The sequence below is a fragment of the Ambystoma mexicanum genome, chromosome 1q (assembly GCF_040938575.1).
Source record: "Ambystoma mexicanum isolate Mex_15411 chromosome 1q, UKY_AmexF1_1, whole genome shotgun sequence".
Taxonomy (NCBI): Eukaryota; Metazoa; Chordata; class Amphibia; order Caudata; family Ambystomatidae; genus Ambystoma; species Ambystoma mexicanum.
This window is the reverse complement of record NC_090922.1, coordinates 542,230,105-542,256,705: the sequence shown is the minus strand read 5'-3', so window position 1 is coordinate 542,256,705 and position 26,601 is coordinate 542,230,105. Positions and strand designations below refer to the sequence as shown.

The following is a 26,601-nucleotide window of genomic DNA, read 5'->3' as shown; positions in this document are numbered from 1 at the left end:
ATAAATCTTGGATCCACTGGAGGATTCACGCTTTGTAGTTTTAAAAAACTTGGTACTGTTGGCATGGTAATGATTCTATTTGGGCTTATGTTACTTATCGCTCAGTACAGGAGTCCTTGTGATTGTAGCGTAAGGATCTTATCCAAAACCCTGGACATGTAAAAAAAAAAAAAAAAGTTACATTGTGCTGAGTGGGCTTAAACCCTCGACACCATGCACATCTAACAGTCATTGCAGCATCGCCAATTTGACTATAAGACCATTGGAGCACTGGCTCCTTATTTAGCAATTTACCCTGATAAATACATTAGGTTTGAGTTCCTAAGAGTCAAATGGTATCTTATCCCAATGAGAGAGGTGCTTGGGAAATGTGGCTCAATTACAATGGAAATGGTGAATTGCTGATTCTGCAATGAAAAAGACAGATTGAGACTCAACATCTCTTGATCTCATGTGCAAGCCTTTATTTTAAAAGGATTGCAAGATCCTCTGTTGAAGATGTGTCTCGGGAGGATAGCTCAGCCGCAACGTGCTTGCCTTGGAAGCAAGGCGACACGGAGAAACACAGGTTCAATCACCTGGGTTCACTCTTAGAAACCTCTGGGTATTAAGCGTGTTATAAATAACCTATCATATCATCATATCAATAACACGTTATGAGAATTGTGCTTGGCAGGCCGCACAACCTCATTAGTACTGGATGTGACTGGTTTTATAAAATCATTAAACTTAGAACCAGCTTAATATATTTAAGTATTGCTAATATGTTGTTTTAAGGATTATGGAATTAATTTAAGAAATCTGTAACATGTTTTATTGATTGGAAATGTCCTGCATTTAAATCGATTTAAAATTAATATGATCGTTTTATTGCACTAATGATGCATACTTTGTTGGATCTATTCTTTTTTTTATTGAACTGATTGCTTTTTGTCTTTTTTGTATTCTTGTAAACATTCTGAATTCTGATAAATTGTTAATGTTTTAAAGTATTTTTTTTTTATAACTGAATAACATTTAATGGAAAAATAATGACGCTTAGGAGATGAAAAAGCTGACCTAGCCAAAGATGACTGGAGAGGCTTAAATGACCTACAACTCTGGTGATAAGATGAGTTTGTTGAGATCAAACCTAATGATTTTGCAGCTGTAACACTTGCCTTTGCGTTTTTGCCAAATGTCATCTATTGACATATCAAACAAGATTTTACCATCAAGAGGTAACTGTAAGAATATGTCTTGTAGGTCTTGATGCAATGAGGTAGCAGAGAGAAAAGCATGTCTCTGCATACAAACTATCAGATGAATGCACTCACTATAAGAAAGTAAACATGTTAGATTAGAATACAAATAGGAGAGAACCGCTAAAGGATACCTCCAAAAAGTTGGGCATCGTAGAGCGCAGCAAATCCTGATCCGTCGTGCTGACGGCAAAACGGGAACTCAGTGTGACAGTTGGTCACACTTGGGTGGGGACTACGCAAGGAGGGCATGCACCTAAGGTCCCCAAAACATTCTAAACTTTTCTTAAAGTGACTGTTATCTTTTCTCGGACAGCTTTTTCTGAAGGAGGGAAAGCAGGACGCTAGAGAAATTGCCATTGTATCGACTTTGTTTTAGGTGTAGGTACTTACACATGATGATATCACAAGGCTTTAAAGTCCGCGAATGGGTGTTGCTATGGGGATGTCTACTTAGGTCATCTCATCTAGATTCAGAGTTGGATGTGTGGCAACAGGTGAATGTTTAGCAGCTTTCAGAAGCAATACATGTTTCCTGCGCTCAGTGACAGTGGGCACACTTTAAAAGCTTTACTTTGATCTTGTAAATATCCTTCCCAGGCTTAATGGAAAATAAATTACACAGTAATAATCCACATTGCGCCTTGAATTGCATCAAATATGTTTTATTGTATTATCAACTAACAAAGGTAATTATTATAAGTATTACTGCCATTAGATTAGTACTTGCTAGTACATTTCCTTATCCAAGAATAAACTTGCTTCCTTGGTTACATTTCTAATAACCTAAACAGTTACAAAATTACAGTTGTTTGTGTTCCAACATTTCTAAATTAGTATTATTGTCTTCTGCCAAACGGGTTTCACCACATGGGTTTGACATGAATGTATTACCTATTGAGAGCTTCTTCTGGGCATTGTACTCATCAAGCATACATCTATCGTACACTACATTGGCAAATTCATCAACAAAGAAAGAAACATGTATCCATAAAAATACCACAAAAGAAAGTGAAGAAAAGACAAAATAAACAATTGGTCAATATTACAAAGTCACAATGGATTTCAACATTCCTGTTAATATCTCAGAGCATCTGTGTGTGTCGCTCAATAAACCAAATATATATTTCATCGTAATGCACATCTCTCAATGTCTATGTATAATTAGGCTATAATGCAATAGCTAATGTAACATGTAACCCGTACATGTGCATCATAACAAGGTGTCACACATGTATGTTTTTTCTAAACTGCACATATTATAAAAATTGGGCAAAGATCTTGAGTAGAGGAGTTTACATAGAACTCCATATATTTGTTTAGAAGTCAACAGGTATGCCATTTAAAAGTGCTGAAGACGAGTATGCTCGTCCTATTTGCATAGACATGCATAATAGCCTAGCAGTTAAGGGGTTCATACCATTCACAAAATATCTTTATCAAGCAAAAATATGAGGGGAAGCATTTTAGTGGAAGTGCCGAATTAATTTATGCTAGTTGGAAAATGAGAGATGTGCATTTGGATGAAATTAATATTAGGTTTGAGAAACTTGCATACGTTCTCTAGGATAAGATAGGTTAATTGAGGAATGTTGTACTCCATTGCGACTTTGTAATATTGATCAACTGTTTATTTTGTCCTTTCATCTCTTTCTTTTCTGGCATTTTTATGGGTAAAGCCTTCTTTGTATGGATGAATTTGAAAATGTATTGTACGATAGATGTATACCTGATGAGTATAATGCCCTGAATAAGATCACAACAGGTCATTGTGACAGACAACGCTGGAGACCGGAGTGCGGTAAAATAAAATCCTTTATTTAGGAACACAGCTTATTGGATATGACGCCAGACAAGTAACTCAAAAAGTCCTTGAAGTCAGGAAAGCTGTCCCTCCTTGGTAAAAATATGGATGTCTTCTTCCTGGATTGAAGAGACCCCGGATTTTGATAGGCCCAGGGGTATGTTCTTCCCTCATTCGAAACGTGTCTTTCTTAGAAGAATCAGAGACAGAATCTTCCTTAGTAACGTTTCTGCCAGTATTTATAGGAGAGGCTTGACCCACTGACCAATCAGGACTCTTGTTGGCGAGTTGAAAAACCATAGCCCCGCCCCCTTCCTGAACCATGGATTCTCATAGCCGCCATAGCCCCTTGCTGCCATTACTGTGTTGCTGAGAAACTGATTTCTCAATCTTTCTATTGTACCCATGCCCGTGGCTGCGGTCTATGGCGGTCCTCGCTGAGAGCTGGGAGGATGGGTTCTGTTTGAGCCACAGGTCACGACTCCAGGTAAGTGCGGACTTTGATCGTTTTGCCCCCGAAGCGGGAGAGGTGCTGTTCCCCTATGTTGTCCCACGAGTTCAGGTGCGTACTTGTCCTTTTGGTGCTCCGCAACTGCGGCCATTCCCGGCTGGGGAAATGCTGAGGTTCCAACCCACAGCATTCTCTCTTCTTTGCATTGTTGTAACGTCCTTGTGGCAGCGATGTCTGTTCTGCTGACCTGATGCCTCCGGTCCACATTGTATGGGAGGAAAGGTCTTCAAGACCCCCCCCTCCCCTCCCCTCCATTCCATTCCATTCCATTCCAACCCACTTGCAGATTATGATTCGTCCACCGGCCATCCATGCGCCTGTGGCCAGGGATGCGGGGTGGCTGCAGGACGACCCATATGGATGCATACCTCGGCCAGAGGCTGACCCCAGACCCCATTTTGCACCACAGACTGCATTTTGCACAAGGTACCACAGGCCTCATGGACAAAGGCTGCCTGCAGAGCTGCAGCTCTCGCCTCGAGATCGCGCACAGCGAGCCAGTTACCTCCCTCATCCCCCTCCCCTCTGCATCCTTGCAGTAGGCCTGTTCCCACGGGAGACTAGGCGCGAACAAGCTACATGACAAACACTATCTTTCACCTTCCGCAGTTCATTGCTGACCTGCGACTGACCGGGCAAAGGCTTGGGTTTGAGGAAAACAATTAATCGCCACAAACATGTCCCGTCCCCTTGCAGACCCCACATTTATGACATACACTGTGGATTACCCCCCGCCCCCCGCCTGTATGCCACTCTGTTTCACCCACACTGCTAATCCCTATGTAAAGGTCATAAATCCCCTCCTGTAGTTGTGTATGAAGGGGCTGATTCTATGAAACGAAACAAGAAGATCTTTACCCATTTTACTGCACATAAAGCTATCTGTTAGATGTCTAGGCCCCATACTGTTGGGCGAATATTATTCTCTGTCAAACACTCATACTGATGTATGATATGTTAATTTACTTGTTCGATATGATGCAAGGTACACGATCCAGATGCTCACTGGTTTTCCTATATATGTATGTTTACAAACAAGTTCAACTAGCATACGGTTCTAAATGTTTATAATGCAAAACGGTAAAGCCACAAGGCTATTGTAGATGGAGTCTATTTTGTAACATGATACTTGTGATAAACAAACGTGTAACCTATATTATAATCTGAGCTCGCCTATTATTCAATGTACTCGCAACTACACTGACCTAGTTCTACCCTGCATCCTAATGATTTGCATGTAATCCCGCAAAGTGGACAGGCAACAGGCCACAGGGCCTTCTCTCCCCTCTCGTGCAGAGCTGCGCACTCAGCCCCCACCAACCTCCCCCCTCATGCTGGGCTGATGGCTAAAGGCCCTTGTTCTCACCGATGTTTCTGATGCTACAAATGTGACCTCTCACCCTTCCGTTGAGACTGCACCAAGTATCCACCCTCCCCTCAGTCCCCTGACTCATGATGCCACTATGAATTTACCACGCACCCCCAGACTCTAGTTAAAGAAATATGGCCAACAAGCCCCTCACCTCAATGCCTTTTGAAGTAACATCACAGGCCCCTCGTGCCATGTACCACCCCAGCTCACCCCAGACACATGTCCCCCTGTGTGGCAATATATTTCTCTCATGAGAACAAACAATAAATAAGTGTCTTAAGAGATGTAAAGGATTGGCTGAGGAGTGTGACAACATAATCTCATGAATAAATTTGCCACCTGGACCCATGTATTCTCACTTTTATTGTTCAGGTCAAATGGTTAGTAATATATCTATCATGTGTTAAATTAGATAGATGACGGTCAAAGGATGTATGGCCACAAGGGCAAATGTTAAGTAGGGTAAATATTAACAGCTAAAAACATCGTCTGACCCTGCGCTCCACCCCGATGAGCCCAGCTGATCCGTGCACCCCGCACAGGCACCATGTGGACTTCCACCAATCCTGGAGCAGCGTCCTTAAACATTGTATAGTGTCTAGTTTATGCCACCCAATCCCAACGACTTATGTGCCCCATATAGCTTACCTCATTGATGACGTTATTTTGGTTATTTTGTAATAAATATGAATGTCTTTCTATTGTCTGGTAGAGCGCTCTCTGAGTCTGCATAGTTCTCTGCTTGCCCTATTCGGTTTTGGATAAACTTTTACTTTTTATCTTCACCCGCACTTGGTCCTGGTCTCATTCCCTCCTGGGGTGTGTCCATTATTGACTGTCATTGGGGAGTTCTTATTGCATTTGTGGGGACGCTCACTTTCAACATGCAGTTCCGGCCGATAAAGGGGTCCGCTCTCACAGTCATACATTTATGTCAGACCTATATGGTGAAACACAGGTTGGCAGAGAACAATACTAACTTAGAAGTGTTGGAACGCAAAAAATATAATTTGTAACTGTTTCAGTTATTAGAAATGTTGCCCAGGAAGCTAGTTTATCCTTGGATAAGGAAATGTACCAGCCAGTATTCATCTTGTGATAGCAATACTTGTATTAGTTGATAATACAATAAAACATATTTGATTAAATTCAAGACGCATGGGGGGTTATTACTGTGTAATTCATTTGGTCTTTTCATTAAAAGATGGGCACTATTAGGTGTTGTGCCGTGATAACCCACTTGCTGCATTGGTGCTATTTTAAGATTATGCAATTTTTTTAACTATACAATATGTCGAAAGTAATAGCGCAATAGGCACTACAGTGGTACCTGTTTTTGGCTTGTGATTTTGATGGGGAAAAAAAATGATACCAATTAGAACGTGAATGCAGAAAAACATGGATGTAACAGAAGAGGCAGGTTAATGGACCAGAGTCACAAAACTGTTAGATATCACCCCAAAACAGGATCTGCAGTAAATGGAGGGAAGAGATAAATCATAGCAAATATTATGACAATATAAGGCATTCAGGCGAGGAGTGGAGCCCACCCCTGCAGGCTCAAGGGATTGATGCTGTCTAAGATCTTAAACATAGTTAATATCTAAGGCTGAAAAACAAATTGCAGTCTGCCTAAAAATAAGGCCATTAATAGTTCTCTTTATTTCTATCTAATGAGTCAGAATGGTTAACCAGGGTCCACATGTGTTTACAAGCATTGCAGGATCCTCTTCCTTGACGTCAAAGGATATGCCAACATGATGTGACTCCAAATGACAACTGGGCGCTTCCTTCACGTTTAGCAGCAGTGTTGGAAATGGGCCCGATTTCCCCAGATTAGAAACCGTGAAAAGTTGTTTTCCCAGGTTCTAAATCCAGTAGAATTAAAAGGCCATGCCAGAACAGCCACACATCCACAGTGATCAGCTTTACACACAGCAAAGAGATTAACTGAAGAGATGCGGCAGTTTGTCTTTATTTTAAATCTATCCTATAATATAAAATCATAAGTGACAATTTCATGTAACGTTTTTATCTAACGATTTTTGTAATGCTTGAAATTGGGGCCATCGTATGTCCTACAGACAAGGGTCTGGTGTCATTCCGTTCCACATTTAGCCCACTTTAATGCTATACTGTCCAAACTGCAATTCCTAAGGCATTTGAAGTCCATTCACTGGAGTTCAAGTTGTGTTTAATGACGATTTTGTGTAACGTTTCATATGAGTCTGGTGGCATTCCGTTCCACATGCATCCAACTTTGATGGTATCCTGTTCAAATCTACAATTGTTAGGCGTTTGAAGTTTATTAACTGACATTAACTTATGACGGTGTGTGATGAACTTGTGTAAGTGACGGTCCCGTAACGCTTTTACTTGGGGTCACTGTATGCCCTAAAGGTATGGGGCTGTTTTCATTCCGTCCCACATTCCTCCAACTTTGCTGGTATAATGCCCAGCTTTCCTATTCCCCAAAAGAGGGGGTCGGCGGGTGAACGAAGCGAGCCCTTGGTGGAATATCCTTACAAGCACCCAAGCTGCAGAGTTCAACGTGCAGCAGTCACCGGCAGGGGGGTGGGGGTTGGGCAAAGTAGCCAGTGTGGCAGAGCCCCCTTAGTTTAGCAATATAACATTAAAGTGCCATTAACCTTAGATGACTGCACTGTGAGTGACTAGAGATGGTGAGCAAGCAGAAAAGGGAAAGTGAATAAAGTTGCATACTGTGAGAAATGACCACATGTATTTTATTTCAGTTTTGTGTTACATTCAATGCTGGGAATTGTAGACTTCCATTAAGGATGGGGGAAAATAAAGCTTCAATTATACCAATTTTGCTCAATGTGCCACTACACCAATGTATATATTATCAGGTTGGTTTATTATGTGATTTGGGCATGTTTTAGTCATCTCTATAAAAAGGAGTGTTACTGTGAGTTTGTACACTTTTTACAACCCCATCATTTGCCTGCAGTGACTAGACCAGTCCTAGCACTGCGGCCCTCAGCACTCCCTCCCTCTCATTGGAGTCCCAGAGTATTTCTTCAATTTCCACCAATGTTTACAAGTAAATAAAACCAACTTAAAATCAATACGTCTTGCGGCGGAAGACTTGATTATGTATACTAGTACCTCCTTTCTGCTAATCTCATCCACCTCTGTCAACGCAACAATCAACAGCCATTCCTTGTCACAGCCTGAGAAGCAAAGGAGGAAGTACTTTACTCACCAAGGCGCGCTCCAGCTGGAACTTGGCGGGATCAGCCTTCGCTTTATCAAATTCCTCCCTGGTGATGCAAACAGCACTATTTCCACGACAGAAGTCCAGGCAAGGCTTGCAGGTCCCTCCATTGGCCGCAGAACCCACAAACAAAGGCTTGCACTTCTCACAATGTTCTCCCTGCAAGAGCACAAGTGGAAAGGGGTGTGTGAGCAGATGCTACAGCCGCTTCACCAACTTCAGACTTTATATGAGGGCCAGTTTTCATATTTTCTTCACATGATTATTTTATATCAATTTACTTGGCTAATAAATATTATCAAACACTTGAAATGTAATTAATGTTTAAAAGTTATTTGGGGATGAGCCCCCTAGGAGTGACCAGGCATTGATTCTATTTGTGAAGAACTCTTTTTGTAAGCGCTTTACACAGAGACAGTGTTATAAGTGGGATGGCGGTTTCAAAAAACTGCTTTTGAGCAGGTCTCTGCCGGGCTCCCCGCAGGCACCCACTACCTATCAAGATATAATGTTATGTGAAGTGCGCTTTGCTAGTGTATAGCAGGTCACAGCTATTGGGGTTGTGAGTGCTGCCGTTTTTTTCCCCCTTCGTCCCCAAAGACCACAAGATGCCGTGATGGATTGCAGAGGCTGGGCTGCCAGCAGCAGACACAGCGGGGCCTTCACTGGCGTGATGGGCGACCGTCACCACGTGAAGAGAGCAATGGCCACCTTCTGCGAGATGCTGTTGGGACCCATCACACCACTGAAGGCCCTGCTTGGTCTGCTGTAGGCCGAAATTAGTCTGGCTTTCAGTTTAAGAAATTATTTACCCAGTATTTTCATTTACTCTACCTTTTTAAGCGGTTGGAATACGTTATCAAGACGAACAGCGCAGATTGTTTTTGCATACAAAATAACAGGTTCTTATGTATAAAAGGTCTTAATTGTGAAGACGCGTTTTCATTTTATTTTAAAAAATCGGCACTGTTAATATTGATAACAGCAGGTTAGGCACAATAAGTAAAAACACTGAAAACTAGCAGTTCATTTCTGTAGCTTAAGGCATATGATATGTTGCGTTTTGTGGGACTGCACACCCACCTTATCAACGGGGCATTTACAATAACGTGGTACTGCTAAATGACCTTTACCAGTATCAAACAATTGTAAATGGCTCGCCTTCCCTATAAGCCAGTAACCGCTGGATGGCCTGCACGACCAATATTCCATGTTGAAATACTTGGTTGTTCAATGCTTTGTGGGACGAAAGTTAAAACCCATGATACAAACACAATTGGAGTTTTCCTCGGTTTTGATTTCTAGTTAAGAATGCAATTCACTTCTTTGCTACAGTGCCGGCCCCAGGTCTGCCAGCGCCCTGTGTGAGATTGTGCGCCTCCCACCCCGCCCACCACAAGTGCAGAACATCAGGGGGCTCAGTTGTGTCTTTCGCCGGATACTAGAACAAGTGTCAGCCAAACAATAGAACCGAGCCCCCCGCTGGTCGTGTAAAGTGTGTTGTGTTTAAGGGCGCCTTGCCGCCAGCTCAGTGTCATGTAAATAGCGTCTATTAAAGGCGCTGTTTGCATGACATTGAGTTGGAGGCGAGGCGCCCTTTATTTGCTGAGCCGTTGGTGACCCTCTTGACGAAGTTGCCTCGCGACTGCACCCTTACGTGCCAAAATATACAGCCTATACTGCCCTCTAATTCCACTAAAAATCCGTCTTTTCGAGGCCCTTTTTGTGTTCGACCTGGCCTTTGCCTGCCCTCGACCCCCTTCCTTAACATGATGCTAGTGTCATTGTGCCCCTCGGCACTGGCCACTGATGCCGAGTCCTGATACTCTATGCCCTGGGGCCACATCTCCCCGTGTGTTAGCAGTGTAAGTGCAGTAGTACTCCCCCGTCATTACCATGGTGTTATTGAAGCACTCGGTGCACTGGTCCTGGGCGCCAACGCCGGCGCAGTTGCTGTGCTTGTTACACTGGCACTCCGCCGAGCAGTTCTGGCCCACGTAGCCGAAGTGACACTGGCATCGATTCGGTTCCACGCACGTCCCGTTGACACAGCCCTGATCACAAACCGGTCGGCAGAGGCCTGTCACACTGGAAGGCGGAAGAGAGAGAGGCGAAGGAAGCATTATTGGAAGAGCATGTGAGGGATAATATGGTGTGGGGGAAGGGAGCGAGACACACATGTACATACACACACAACCGCTGCAAGGGCAGGATGCATAGTCCTTACCTGTAACAATTCGTGCACCTGGAACTGTGGTAGATTCTAATGGTTGAGGCCGGAATGCGCACTTATTTATGAACTTAAAATTGAAATCACTGCCAATGGCTGGCCTGTAAGACTGTAAGGAGACTCTGATGGGGCAATCAACAGCATCACAATGTCCCACAACCCTGGGCCCGATATTCCTTTATGACACGGGTCAGAGGATCACAATGTCCGGCACTTCTGTGCCCCTTCAGACTTTTTAAGCCTGCTATTTCCAAGTCCTCTCACCCGTCCTTAAATCTCTACAAAGGCTGTGCATTGACCAATATAATCAGCTGAAAACACTAAACATCACTCACAACATGTTTAGGAAAAAGGAAGCCAGCTAAACGAACACTCATTCCCAGCTGGAGACTGGCAAGAGGGCTGACAGCTCCCACTACCAAAACACCCCAAACCTCTCAGCCAAATGGCTTGCGATCCAAGACCAAGTTCTTTAGGACAGTCTCCCACGAGAACACAAAGAGGAACACAACATTTTCCTTTCAAAAGGCCACTGAGAGGAGTGTCCCAAAGAAGCCCTTGCTTCAGTTTAACAATGTATAAAACCAGTAAACGTTTACCAACGGGAAACAGCTACACATCTGACATAAGATGATACTCCCGAGTCCCTCCCTATGCCAGAAAGGGAGTTGGCATTGCGGTGACACCGAATTTCCTGCCGCTCCACTTTCGTCCCCCTCTCCTCCCCTCCCCCGACGCTTCCCATTGCATGCCCTGCAGCTAAACCAACTCTCCTATGGAACACAGCTAAAGAAAGTGTATATCTGCGACTGCTTGTGCAATACTTAACACTGATTTGAACTTTAAATCGGTGACAGAAATCAAGTAGCAAACTATTGTTACAGGCAAGCAACAGCAGTACGAATCTGTTTACATTTGCATTCTGTGCATAGACTGTAAAGTTATATTGGCCTTCGGAAGGCAATGCGGTAGAACGTTGTAGACATTGAACAGGTATGAATTCTTCCTCCGTCACTAGTGCTCAATATAAAACGATAGTTGACGTCTGACAAAGTCCAAGTTACCTACCCTAACGGTGTCTGCATTTTAGTCCCCCAGCACTATACATGGGAAGACCGTTCATAAAATTTTACAGTATACGAGGTATCCCAGTACTTTAACACTAAAACACCGAGTAGCACCTGACGCTGAACGATTCATCCATGTGGCCACAAAGCCTGGTCTTCCAGTTATCTTTCCTTTGTCTGAGGAAGCACACTATATTATGACCAGGACTGTTAGGGACATTTTCCCATAGCTTTCTGATGAGGCACATGAAACCATCTAACTAACCTACAGGGTTTCCAAGCAAAAGGAAAAAACGGACTCTAATGTTAACTGTGGAAGAGCAGTCTGGCTTAACTCAAGGGAGGCTGCTAGTGAAATACAGTTAATCCCAGTAGTCGAAGGGCCAACTCTGTAGATTTCCTGGTGGGCCTCTTTTGTAGGCACCCTGGTATTCTGCTCTTCTTACCCTCTCTGCCAGTCACCCCAACCTTCCACCTCATCTCATCCCCCACATCCCTTGGAAGCAATACATTGCTATGAAGATTCCAGCAAGTTGTTCCTCACCATTATCTGTTTTGATGTCAGTATATTTTGCCATATGAAACTTTTTTTAACCTTATTTAGAGACAAATGTGCCTTAGCATTCATTAGCACCCTGGGAGGCGCTGTAGCCAATGAAAATGCTCAGAACCCGGGCTGTATTAACAAAGGAACGCCCGCGTTCTGAGCACTTCCATTAGTGTTAGGCGCTTCCCTTCATGGCTCCCCCTTCCCATTAGCACCCGTGTAGATGCCTACATGGGTGCTAATGTTTTTATTTTTTTATTTTGCAAAATGAAAGTAAAACATACCTTTATTTCGACTCCCATCTCAGAACAGTGCCTCCAGTCAGGCAGTCCCCGCTTAAATGTTGAGGACTTCAGTCATCAACAGTGAAAACTGACTTCCTGGGTCTGAAGCACTCACGGCAGGTTCCATAGAAGATAGGAAGCTGGAATTCGGGGAGAAGGTGACTGGTGGCATGCGTGAGAGACCCCCAAAGTTCAACTCAAATGCAGACGCTTCAGGTGAGGTAGCCCACGAGAGAGCTGGTCAGTCCACCAAGCAGTCCAGGGACACTTGCAAAGGCTTAGAAGGGCTGGATCTTCGAAAAGGTATAGGGGAGTGTTGGCTACAGTACTCCAATGTCTGAAGCACCACTCAGGGTCTTGGGAGAGCAGGCAGAGGAACAGGTGTGAGGGGTCATAAATGCGAGCCAGACAACTTTGAGAAGGTTTTTCAAGAGATGCAATTTTATTGATGAGGATTTCCCTGCCTAAAATAAACTAAAGGAAACGCTCTAACAAAGGATATCTGTCCCTCACACTTATACATACAATAAATCAAATGAGGTAATGCATCACAGATCAATGGCAACAAGAAAAATAATATAACAATTGAATTTGTAATATGACAATAGTCTTTCCTTAAAATCTGGGTGAATTCCCCTTCCCCAGATTTAAGCAGGATTCTGCTCCACAGTTCCAAAAATAAATAAGGAAATCCTTGTGTGTAAAAGAGTTGCAACACAGTTCTTTGTAAGTCCAACTTCACAACAGAAAGTTCCAACAATCCAATGATTCAAGAAGGAAATAGAAGGCTATTTCTCTTCCATGAGCAAGAGTCAGAATTATCCTCTTCACAAAGAATATATCTTAGTTCATCACTAGCAATCATTGTCTTTGTCAGGATGAGTTGCCACAACTGTGTATTTCTGAAGAAATGCAACTCCTCCACAGCAGTTTTATACAGTTCTTCCTTCAGCACCACAAGCAACATAAGTTTTGTCAGGAGCACTTTAATGCACTACATCAACTTCTACCTCGTTTACTTCGATGCCAGGCTTACTACGGTCGGCCGGGATCTTCTGCTACGCTGCTCGCTCATAGAGTATTCTCACGACCAATCTACTCTCCGTGGCCGGCTGGCATCAGCACCATTCTCACAGCCGGGCATGTCACTACTGAATGACTGAAGGTACCCACAGAAGTAACACACCTACTCAATAGGAACTGATAGCTCTTGCCCTGAAGATGGATTATTAGAAATCTGTAACGCTTTGGCTATACTTTAATATCAAAGGAGCTATTTTGGATTTGACCTGAATATAGTGGTACTTAACCACACTCCCTTGTGTGAATGATGTAAACACAAAGCGACTGATATTTGAACTGAGTTTTTCTTTTGTTTTGACTTGTTTCGATATATTTTATTGCACCTATGTAAGAAAACAGAATGTTGTACATGATGGCTTTGAATTAGAAATTTTAGCCACCCTATTTGTTTGGTCATTATCCTCCCAATTTTGATGAGATAAATGAAACTATGTTTCAATGAAAACAAATAGTGAACTCTTGTTTGTGAATTACTCTGACGTTATATTACTGCAATTAATGATATTTGATCAATTTACTGTTTATTCAAACTTAAAGCTGCAATAGAAACAGTAAGAATATTGTGGAATTCACGGGTCGAAGTCTGGGCTCCCCCGCATTGGGTGTCCCAAACGAGAGACCGTAGTAAAATCCCTGGGACTGCTTGCCCCCCCAAGGAGTGCATCATAGGGCTACTGTGTGGCAACAAACGGTTTTGTTCTGCATTAGGATTACTACCTCAATCACACCTGCTTTACTCCCATGTCAGGCCTACTACTTGAAAGCTGTGCCATCCGGGTATACTACCCTACCCGAACAGCGTTTCACAAACAGTAAGTGCTTCTTTGGTGAAGATCAACTTGCAATAGCTTTAACAACAGCTTCACAATGTTTAGTATTTTGCAACATTCAACTTTTAATAACTCTTCAGGGAAAACAAGATTCACATTGGTGCTCTTTAATACTCCTCTGCAAGTTATGCTCCTCTACTTCTGAATAACCTTTTCCAGAAGGGCAGCCTTCTTGTCACTCTTGTTTCCCCACTGCATAAGTAACCAGATACTGACAAGGGTAGGGTCTTATGTTGGTTTTTCCTTGGCTATGGCAATGTGGGGTTATACCATCTTTTATTATATGCTTCTCAAAGTCTGGGCAACAAGTTTCACAACCTATGGACCTTTTATTAGTCCCCTTCTGCGTTTGGCAATATCTGTTGGATTTGAATTGCCTTGTTCTTGGTTTCTCTTGATTGGGCAATGGTTGTATGTATTAGCTTTTGATAATATGGCCCCATCAGGTTGCTGGGTTCTCCACAAACTCACATGCTAAAAGTTACAGTCATTTGGTTTGGACAAATATGGCTTTCACTGCTTTTTGATAGTTCGGTATTCAAATTTCTATTTGTATCAATTCCACTCATACACAAGTGTTTGCTACTTGGTAAACGCCAACGTTAGGCACGCAAGCGGTCTCAGAGAGCTCTGGGGTCCCTTTCAGCTGGTGAACTCCCTGGTTAAGGCTTACGTGTCCGATCCCCTCGCTGCTCGCAGGTATTCTGCTTCAGTGGCTCCTTGCGACCCCGCAAACTGCTACTCCTGGTCTGCCATCACCTGTACCCACTTGTAAAAGGAGCTTCCTTTGCTCAGCAGGCTCTGGTGCTCGCCAGCTACCGTAGACTGTCTCTTGGGGAGGAAAGCTTCCCTCGCTTTCACTTCCCGCTGCGCAACCTCTCCTAAACAGGTCTTCAGAGGGCAAGCATCCATCTTCCATTCTTCCCGCAGCACAACCTCTGCACTTTAGGTTTCTGAAGGCACAGACCCTCTTAGGGCTGACTACTGTTTTCTGCTTAACAGTGGTCCCAGCGTCTTCTCCCTCCTCCAGCTTCTGCGTCGGCTGTATACACAGATTACACTGTTCTTCCAATGCGCAATGCTAGACAATGACCTGCACCCGAGGGGGCCATTTAAGTCTCCCAGTCTTCTTCAGGTATGTTTAATAACAATCTGACTATTCCTGCAGCATTGTTCCTCTATAGCCCTCTTCTTCGTCCCAGTACTTAGGGAATTATGGGACTTGAAGTCCCTACGACCAAGTTAGTATTTCAATAAACCATTAGAAGATTGGGGTTTCAGGGAAAGCTGAACAAGGGGGTTTCCCATTCCTCTTGACCTGCTTTCCCCTTCATGTGCTCCTCCTGCAGAACACCACCCCCAGGGTCAGGACCAGAAAGCGTCTGCCTTTTCCTGGCCACATGAGAAGGGTCCCAGGACAGGTTTTCTGAGGTAATCATTGCTGATTCATCACAAAGGGCTTCACCGGGCCGGACACTGGAAAGCATGTGGGGCCACTTCATAAGTAGTCTTTGGATCATTAATAGTCTGCTCTTCTCCGAGGAATTCTTCGCGCCAACGTAGATCTGAAGAATAGCTGCAGAAGTCCTCCTCTTGTCCAAAATCCAAGCTAGAAGCAAGTCCAAGCCCACCAATGGTAAGGACCGGCAACATTCAAACAACCACTAATTGTTCAATCAGGGAGAACTATTGGGTTCACATCTGCCCCAGTAGAAGACTTTCTAGCACCAGTGATGTGGATTGGGACTAGAAAGCCCCAGCCTCCTTCCTGGACCACACACATGCAAAGGCTCAATAGCCCGCGAAAACAGCAGCTTTCCCAGACAAGTGCATGACCTAACAAGGACGTACTTGACCTGTGAAGGCAGGAAGAAGGTCAAACTCCAATATGGCCAAAGAACAAGGGAAATCTTGTGTCACAGGCATTTCAGGGCACACCTAAAAGAATGCAAAACTGGTAAAAATGTAACTGCTGCGGCCAGCCTGTCTTTAGGCAGATACACAAGTAACCAAAAATCTCATGTGTAAAAAGCTAGGGTGATACAAATGTATCCCCATTGCACTGCACCATAAGGTGCTGTGTGCAATTGTAAAAATACCAGAATTCAAAAGGCAAAAAAGGTTTCCCAGTATTGATTGTCTAAAGGACTGATCGGTTTCCCCATAACATGTGAGTAAAAGGCAACTGAAGTGAAGCTGAAGGCTTTACATCCCTTCACAAAGTCAGGACAGCATTAAAAGAGCAAAAAGAATGGGGTTCCATAGGAAACTATGGAGGGAAAGTTGCAAAAAGAAAATATCTTTCCTAACAGCCTCCTACGTGGAAGCATTAAGGTTGTAAACTCAATGTCCAGGGTTTGAACTCTCCAGTTAAAAGAAAGTCAACTTTGAAACTATTTCAATTGCTGAAAGCCAGTGTAGTCATGCTCCAGGAGACCCATTTGACACCTCGAGATGAGCAGAGGCTCTGATACAGAAACGACCCCAGATAATACTTTGCCGCAAACTCAACTAAGAAAAGAGGCACAGCGATCCGAATTTCAGGTGACACCTTTCGTTAAAACGGGAGTGCTTTCAGATTGTAATGGTCTTTTCCTTCTGGTAAAAGGGTCCCTTTTTGGGCACCCCATGACAATTGTCTCAGTCTCACTGTCAGTATACCTTCCAAATGAGAAGCATGCCTTGCTCTTGACCTTTCTTCTGTCCTTTGCTCCTTTATTGATGGTGAAATCATAGGTGGGGACGTTAACGTAATCCTGGACAAGACAAGTCACTCCCCCTCCTCTTTGGACTTCAACAATGCACGTCCCCTCGTGAGAGTCTTGCAAGAGCAAGGTCTGATTGAGATCTGGCGTTTCCTCCAGAGGAGGGAGAAGGAATAGACATATTTCTCCCACATCCATAGAGGTTTTTCTCGTATCGACGTCGTCCTGATCTCGGCCCCATTGGTCCTATTTTTGGCTGGCACAGCGATTGGTCCCAAATGATTTCCAGACCACGCTGAAATAAGGGACAAGTTCCTTACCTGTAACTTGTTCTGCAGCATGGGTCTTGCATGGATTCATATGCTCACGAATATTCCCAGTCGCCAGGTTGGGAATTTAAACTGCTTGTCTCCTCTATAGCCTAGCAGTGTTATTTGGGTCATACTGCCCCTAGCCAATGACACTTTTCCTCCTAAACTCCACCCCTGGCGGCCATCCTCAAATTTGGTAGCAAATGTAAAGTGGCAGTATGAACCAAGAAGAGCTAGAGAGGGGAAGGAGGGAGGGGTCGCATGTGAAACCAGGTAAGACCCATGCTGGAGAACAGGAGTTACAGGTAAGCAACCTTCTCCAGCGTGTGGCCTTACATGGAATCAAACACTCATGAATACGATTATACAGCTCTACATATACACAACCACGGGAAGTGGCAAGGCTCACAAAAGCAATACACTTACCCCTGTAACAGACTCACCTCACTGTTAGGTACGATTTTCATATTTAGGGAAGCAGGGATGTCCGCTCGCCCCAGCCCTCTTTATTGCATTTCTGGGCGACTTTCAATACACTCAACCGGCGGTAAGAGCATTCCCACCTAAAGTGGGTAACACTTTAATATCTAGATTACTCTACGCGGACAACCTGATCCTCATGGACCAGACCCAAATAGGGCTACAGCGCCAATCAACCAATCTGGCTAAGTACATAGACAAAAATGACCTGGAAATAAACATCACCAAATCCAAAATCCTGATCATGGGGAAAAATCGATCAACAGCAACTAAAAATGCACACTGGTTTTTAAACAACATGAAGGTAGAAACTGTTGCAAGTATAAAATATCTGGGAATAATGATTGATTCAACACGTTCGGGAAAAGCTATTCATTTGCACCTGTGGGCAAAAATCAAAACATTAACAACCCAAACCAGATTAGTAGACCGGAAATACAGGAAATGTTCTCTACTACCGGCAATACAATTTTACAAGCAAAAGGTGGTTCCATCGGTAATCCATGCTATGGAAGCTGCCGTGAACATCCAAGACACTATATGGCCAAAATTGGAAGGTTTTCTGTGGAAAGCCGTATTGGGCCTTCCCAAATCGACATCAATTTCAGTCATGAGACCTGAATTGGGCTTATTATCATTGAAAGCATCAGTCGAACAAAGTCAGATGAGACTCCTTCGGAAAATTATTTCACCAGATACTCTTCCGATATATAAATCGATTCAGACGGAACTCAACCTAGGCCGTTGCAACACCTTGCACAAATGGGAGCAAAAACTGCTAAAAAAGCTGGCAGACCTGGCCTGCACATCCGAGGACCTTACGCAAAATCCTGACAGGATAAAGATAAAAATAGCCCAAGAGGATGGATCCAAACATGTGAGGCAACTGTGGCAAATAAGTTACTTGCCCACTTACCTCCAACGACAAATAAGTTGAGTTTACCTCTGAATTATTGCATAAAATTCCCTGCTAAAAGACTGCAGAAAATATTTATGAAAATGAGATTCAACCAAATGCCAACTCAAGAAATCATAGCTACCCAGACCAAATATCTATCAAAAGTATAGCAGACTATGTCCAGGGACACAAGCAGTGGAAACCGTAAGACATTTACTCCTGAACTGCGCTAAAACAGCACATCTGCAAGAAGCTTTTCTACTACCCCTAATGTATGATGTGGCACTTCGAGAGGAGGACACATGGTGGTGTCGCCTGGTTGCAGGTGAAGACAAAATGGTCTACGGCGGCAGTAAAGATGTTGGAGGCTGCACTTAAACTGACGATAGAGACTGATAGTTCATCCCGTATCACTTAACAAAGTTCTACTCTTTGTCTGCTGCTTTTTCTCCATCTTGTGCGATTTATTCTGTTTTTCGCCTTCATGCTTTTTGTGCACTACTTTTTACCCTGTTATGAGAAATGACTTCTTGTAAAAATCAAATTTTGTTTTGATTATAGCCAAGTAAATATAAATATTTATGATAACACTTCCTGACCTGTGTCAACCCCAGGAATGTTTGCTTTGACTATGTAACTATTTCACCTTGTCCCTAGGGGGAATCTTTTTCCCCTCTCAGCTAGTCTTTTTATGGGTGACCTTTTCCTGTCTCTCCAAAGTGTATGGTTGATGTTCTAGTTTCCTAAAACTTTTGGGGCTTAGACTGGGTTGCCCCTATGGGCTCCCATTTTCATTTCTCTTTCACGTACGTGGGTGAACTAGAGTTCCCAAGCAGTAAAGAGGGATTTTCCTCCCCCTTTACATTTTATATAGTGAGCCAGCACACCCCACCTTATGTGGAGCGCTGGGGGGATACAGTGTATCCCCTTTCTTACTTACCTGGTTGGTATCGTTTTATTATAATTTTAAGTTTACTTGAATGGCTGGTGGCAGTGGTTATACCTTTATGACTTATTCATTTTTACTTGCAGGCTGTTAATTCAGCCTTGGTAATGCACAGAAGGGTCACCATTTTTCTAAAATGGTGGGATCCTCCTTTTTTCATCATTTCTTGCCTGCTTGCAGTTTCTGAGGTCTTCCCCTGCCATTCTAGGTGAGAACGACCTCAGTAGGAGATTTGTCTTCAGCGAGAATCCTTTGCATTCCCCGCCAATGCTCCAGAGTGTCTGAGAAGGCAGAAAGCGAGGAAGGAGACTAACGCTCTGCAGCCTTTTGTCTTTCACCTTGCCTGAAAGGAGCCCAGTCTCAATGGGGGGGCTGGCTGTCCTGATTGGACAGCCAAACTGCCCCTTTCAGTAAAATGCAGGGAGAGATTGCAGAAGTTGTGCTGTAGTTTCTGTTAAATACTTTGAACCTAGAAGATGCTGACAAATCAACCACTGGAGCTGAAACCGAAGAGGAAGAAGAAGAAACGACGCGCATAGCGATTTCCAGCGACCAGAGAGCCTGCTGAGTAACCAAAAGCTGCTGTAACCCTTCCTTCCAATCGACCTGGGGTCCCGAATGTGACAACCCCAACCCACTACCTGGTGAGATCCACTAGACTCAAAAAGACCTGGATTTTGAGCAATCCCACGTCGTGCTGCGACCTTGCAGGGCTGCAATACCCCAATACCCTGGGACCTCGAGCCATCGTGCTTTGCATGGTCTTCCAAATCGAGCTGAAACTTTGGTGGCCTCCTCCTGGCTCTCCAGAGACACAATATAAGTCCTTGAAGACCCCTCACCAGAGTGCTTGACCAGACCAGAAACAAGAATTTGACCAGTGACTCAGTCTTTTCATGGCTCCTGAAAAGGGTGCAAAAACCACAGAGCTGCCTCCAATCGCAAAGAAACTCTTGCTTGGAGCTTTCTCCATTGATCCTTGCTGCAAAATCCCTTCCAAAGTCTTGTCTTCCATCTTCACGACAAAGGAATCCATCAACCAGGTTTTTGGCTGCAGACCCTGAAGTCTTCCTGCTGCAACTCTTCTTCTGTGCTGAGGTACTGTGTTGGCTGTGGTATTTACTTACCTTAAGCCGGTCTGATTTCTGTAAACTTTTTGGGGTGTTTTCTGTGATTGGAAGTCCTCTAATCCAGTTCACCCAGGCCCACTATTGGAATCCTCATATGGGGTCCTCTCAGAAGTCCATGCACCCTTTCTAACTCTTAAGTGAACTACTTACTTGTTTTGAAGAGACTTCCTCAGGAACTCTGAACTTTTCCTGAAACTGAACACTATCTCACCCCGCCTACAGTTGGCACCTAGACCACCAGGGACCCACTTCTGCCCTAGAGAACTCATGTAATAGACTAAGGAAAGACTGGATAAGAAAAGGATTCTGCCTTAAACAGTGTAACACGTGTTTAAAGCTTACTAACTTGTGAAAGAGTTGGTTGGTAACTGTCACTCAGAGTCACAGTTCTAAAAGTTCTTACTTACCTTGAACATGTTCTGCCACTCTGAAAAGTATAAATGGTGGTTATTTTACTCACCTGTGAAATGGTTGTGCCTCGTTCCCAAAAGTAATGCTGTTGGCTTCACTTAAGGAACAAGTTACTTACCTGTAACTGTTGTTCTCCAGCATGGGTCTGGCATGGATTCACATGCTCATGAATATTCCCCGTCGTCAGGCTGGGAATCCTCGGTAAAGAAAAAACCAGTATCAGTTTCGATCCTGATCTGTCTTTCGTAGTAATAACCAATCACTGGTCTCTGCGTCATACTGACCACAGCCAATGACTGCCCTCTACCTAAGCACCGCCTCTGGCAGCCATCTTCAGATTTGGAAGCACGTGAAGTGGCAGTATGACCAAGTGAAGAGCCGCAGAGGGGTAGGCGGGAGGGTTCGCATGTGAATCCATACCAGACCCATGCTGGAGAACAACAGTTACAGGTAAGTAACTTGTTCCTTCTCCAGCATGGGGTCTGGCATGGATTCACATGCTCATGAATAAAGAATACATAGCAGTACACACATGCACAACCACGGGAGGTGGCAAAGGCTCAACATTAAGCATTACATCAAACTCAACATTAAGCATCTTACCTCCTAACCAGGCTAACCTCAGGCGAACAGGTTGCGCAGCACTGCTTGGCCGACCCTGGACTCCTCCCTGGAATCCCGATCGACGCAGTAGAATTTCGTGAAGGTGTGCGTCGACCTCCACGTAGCAGCCCTGCATATGTCCAGCAGGGGCACACCAGAAAGGAACGCCGTGGTAGCTGCGATCGCTCTGGTGGAATGGGCTCTCGGACGGCCAGGCAGCGGTCGGTTTGCCAACCGATGACAGTACATGATACAGCCGGAGAGCCATCTGGAAATGGAAGCCTTCGAGAGAGCCTTCCCCTGATTGACAGGTCCAAAATTCACAAAGAGTTGTGACGTCTTCCGAAAACACTTTGTGCGGTCCACGTAGAACTTCAGCGCTCTAGCCACATCCAGCGAGTGCAAAGTCCTCTCAGCCGGCGACAAAGGCGACGGGAAGAACACAGGCAACACCAAGGGTTCGTTGAGATGGAAGTCTGACGGTACCTTGGGCATGAAGGAGGGGTGCGTCCTGAGCACTACGCTCGTGTCGTGAAAAATCAAGTACGGGGCCTTGCAGGAAAGGGCCTGATCTCTCCCACCCGTCGTGCGGAGGTGAAGGCCACAAGAAACGCTGTTTTCCACGACAGAAACTTCAACGGGGCCGAGTGCAGAGGCTCGAACGGAGGTCCCATGAGCTTGGTCAGCACCACGTTGAGCTCCCACGCCGGGGCCGGAGCCTTCACCGGCGGGAACGATCTGAACAGTCCCTTCATGAACTCTTTCAGCAGACGATGAGACCACAAGGACGTCCGGCCCGAGGTCCTGGTGTATCGGGAGATCGCAGCAAGATGAATCTTGATGGACGCGTGTGCCAGTCCAGCTTTGGCCAGCGTCAGCAGGTACGGCAGTACCTGGGGGGCCGTAATCCGTAGAGGGTTAATCTTCTGTGCGTGGCACCAGACAGAGAACCTCTTCCATTTAAGAGTCGAGGACGCCCTGGCCTTTGCAAGAATCTCTCTGCAGTCGGCCGGTATGTCGTATCCTCCAAACTCTAGCGCTGCAGGAGCCAGGCCTGCAAGTTCAGCGATTTCGGGTCGTGGTGGAGGATGGCGCCTCCTTCCCTGGAGAGTAGATCCACGTCCACCGGCAGCCTGATTGGCGGGGACGCTGATAAGTCCAGAAGGTCCGGGAACCATATCTGCCTCGGCCACGCAGGTGCGACGAGGATCATCCTGCACCATGACCTCTTGAGCTGGTTGACGAGCCGGATTAGCAGTGGCAAAGGAGGGAACGCGTAGAGGAACAGGCCCTCCCAGGGGAACGAGAAAGCATCACCCATGCTCCTCGCCTGGGGAAACCTGCTGGCGAACCTCCGGCACTTGGAGTTCGTCGCCGTCGCGAACAGGTCGATCTGGGGTTTACCCCACCGTCGGAAGAGGCGATCCACTAGATCCTGCCGTAGTTCCCACTCGTGGCACGAGCGCAGCTCCCTGCTGAGTGAGTCGGCGATGGTGTTTTTTATCCCTGCCAGATGAAACGGCACCAGAAACATCCTTTGGGCGATGGCCCAATGCCACAGGTCCTGCGCCTCCTTGGACAGTGCTGGGGACCTGGTTCCGCCCTGTTTCCTGATGTAAAACATGGTGGTGGTGTTGTCGGTGAAGATCCTCACCACCTTGCCCTTGAGGGACGGAAGGAAAGACCTGAGGGCCCAGAACACTGCACGGAGCTCCAGGACGTTGATAAGGAGGGACTTCTCCGTCGGGAGCCAGAGGCCTCTCGCGTGCAGATTTTCGGTGTGCGCTCCCCACCCTTCCAGGGAGGCATCCGTGGTCACTGTCTCCTGGTGGTCTGGGGTCTGAAAGTCCATGCCCGCCGTCAGATGCGCGCGGGTGCCCCACCACCTGACCGCTCGGCGGAAACTCTCGTCGAGTGTGATCCTCTCCTCGAAGCCGCCCGTCGTTTGGATCCAGCGCGCGTCCAGGAACTCCTGCAACGGGCGCATCCGGAGCCTGCACATGGGAATGAGGTAGATGTAAGAAGACATCATTCCGAGGAGGGACTTGATGGACCTCACCTTGGCCGCGTCGGAAACCAACATCCGCTGTACCTTGCCCAGGATGGACCTGGTCCTTTCCTCCGACGGGGAGGCCAGAAGGGACACTGTGTCGAGCTTCGCTCCCAGAAACAGTGCGTTTTGCGCGGGTACCAGGTGGGACTTGGCGTAATTCACGGAGAATCCCAGGTCCGTGAGAAGTTGGACGGTCCTTGCCGTGTGCTCCACGGCGAGCTCCCTCGTCTTGGCTCGGATGAGCCAGTCGTCCAGGTAGGGGTAGACGTGGATCCCCTCGCGGCGCAGCTGCGCCGCCACCGGTGCAAGGCACTTGGTAAATACCCTGGGTGCCGACCGTAGTCCGAAGGGGAGGGCTTTGAACTGGTAGTGACGCCCTTGGACCACAAACCTGAGGAATTTTTGGTGCCCCCTTAGGATGGGAATATGGAAGTAGGCATCCTCCAAATCCAACGACGACAGGAAGTCTCCTTCCTCCAGCTGACCCAGGACGTGCTGGAGGGTGACCATCCGGAACTTCTGCGCCTTGATGAACTTGTTCAGACGTCGCAGGTCTAGGTTGGGGCGCCATCCTCCCGTCTTCTTCTTCACGAGGAAGTATCTCGAGTAAACTCCGGAGCCCCGAAGCCTCTTTGGGACGAGTTCGATGGCGCCCTTCCTGAGCAACGCCTTTACCTCCAGGAGAAGCTGAGGGACGTGAAGCTCTTTCCTGGCCACGGGGGGGACGCGCGGGCACCTTCTTTGATACTCGAGCGCGTGGCCCCGGGCTAAGGCGTCCAGCACCCAACAGTCGGTGGAGATGGACTCCCACACGCTGACGAAGCCCGCCAGCCGGCCTCCCTCCGGGGTGCTTCGGTGGGGGCCCGACCCCACGGCCGGTTCAATCCTGTTTCGACGAGGCTTTGCCGCCTTGACCTCCTTGGCGACAACGGCGGGGTCCGCCAGACTTGCCTCGTCCTCTGTAGGCCTCCTGAGACGACGAGCGGGCCGCTTGACGGTAGGTGGAGAAACCGCCGCCGGAACCTTTGGAGGCGCCCTTGCCTCCGCTGCTCCGAAAGGGCGTCCGTCGTTGCAGAACCCCAAGGGCCCGGGCCGTCTCAGTGTCCGCTTTAATGGCCTGGAGGGAATCGTCCACTGTTTTCCCAAACAGGTTGTTACCATCGAACGGCATGTCCAGGACTCTGGTCTGTACGTCTTGACGGAAGTCCGTAGCCTTGAGCCATCCACACCGCCTAAGGCACACGCCGTTGCCCAACTGGCGAAATCCAGTGTCGGCGATGTCCGTCGCAATAGTGATGGCGTGGTCCGACGCCACCTCACCTTCCTGTAGGATCTCCAGGGCATCCGCCCTCTTGTCGTCCGGTAGGAAGTCCAGCAGGGGAGCCAGTCTGTAAAATAGCTCCCTGTCGTAGCGGGCCACGATAGCCAAGGCGTTGGCCGCTTTAATCGTCGTCGCTGCCGACGAGATGACCCTGCGTCCCATCGCGTCCAATTTCTTTCCCTCGCCGTCCGGTGGGGAAGTCGATGTGGAGGCCGCACCCCCCCCTGCTTTCTTCCTGGCCGCCGCGGAGACGACGGAGTCCGGGGTAGGCTGCGCCCGGAGGCACAGGGGGGCCGCGCCCGGGACCCGGTACTTCTTCTCGTACCGGTCATTTCTAGCTGGCGTCGTGGAAGGGTTCTTGAGGAGGGCGAGGCCCTCATCCCAAATGTCGTCCAGTAGAGGCACCACGAGGACCGTCTTCCTCTTGGCCTCGCGCCGTTGATAAAGGAATCCTTCCTTTTTCTTCTCCTCAGGGCAGAGCTGGAAAAGCTCGGATGCCCTGGCGATCATGGAGTGGAACGATCCAATCTCGTCGGGCGGAGAAGCCCTGGTGGGAGGTGACGACGGGAGATCCTCGTCATATACCTCGTCGTCCGTACCCGTCGCTGCCGTGTCAGTCCCCGTATCATCCCCTCGGGTGGACGGGGAGGAGGGCTGGACGGGTCGCGACGGCTGAAAAGGAGGTGGAGGGTGAATCCTTCTCTTCTTGGGCGGGGGAACACCCGAAGGTCCCGGTTCAGGATCCCCCGACGGGAGAGGTTCCTCCGTTGGCAACGGTAGTCTCGTCCTTATCTCTGAGCATAAGGACTGTATAGCCAACAAAATGGCCGCCGAGTTGTCTTGCGGCGCTGGCAGAGGGGAATCCGACGGGCGATCAGGGGCCCCGTCGTCACCCTCGACGCTGTCGTCGTCACCTGCGTCGGGATCCATCCCGACGGGCCGGTCTTCATCCACGCCAAGGCCGTGGCTTAAGACCTCGATCAGCTCTTCCTCTGAGGCCGAATCTACGACGACGCCCTGCCCCCCCTTTTTCTTCCCCGCCGGGGATTTCACGGGGGTCCTATCGATGGGCACAAAAGAGGACTCCCTCCGAGGTGGCAGGGAGACTCTGAGCCCTGAGGTCGCCACCACTGGTGTAGCCTCCACAGGCTGAGCCAGGGCCGCCGCGACAGTATCGATAGAGGGCTTGGCCGGATGGATTAAGGCCTTCACCCCCTTAGGTGCACTCACCGCCTTATCCTTGAGGGGGGGACACTGCCTCGCTCCCCCTCCGATGGGGCCTTCGAGCTCGACCGGGGCCTCTCCAGGAGCTTCGCCGGGTGCTCGCCCTTCCTCTTACCCGACCCAGAGCGTTGGCTCGTGGCTGAAGGTGCCGGGGAGGGTGCGCCCTGCCTGGCGCCCGTAGAGCCCGACCGTTCGGCGCTCCCGGTGCCAGCGGACTCGCGGTGCTTGGCCTTGTGTTGGACCCCCGTCGCCGGGGCGTCCTCAAAGGTCTTAGAAGACCGCTCGGATTTCTTCCTCTTCTTCTCGCCTGAC

The 26,601-nt window shown here is 47.0% G+C and overlaps 1 protein-coding gene across 1 annotated transcript in view; it reads right to left on the bottom strand.

Annotated features, from left to right (window-relative positions):
* MEGF8 (multiple EGF like domains 8) overlaps positions 1–26,601 on the bottom strand; it is a 1,665,761-nt gene that overhangs the window by 230,209 nt on the left and 1,408,951 nt on the right. The window contains exons 39-40 of the mRNA XM_069640964.1: positions 10,062–10,254; positions 8,155–8,325 (exon numbers count right to left, since the gene is read on the bottom strand). Coding sequence (XP_069497065.1) covers positions 8,155–8,325; positions 10,062–10,254 — 364 coding nt within the window. The remainder of the gene's footprint in view (positions 1–8,154; positions 8,326–10,061; positions 10,255–26,601) is intronic.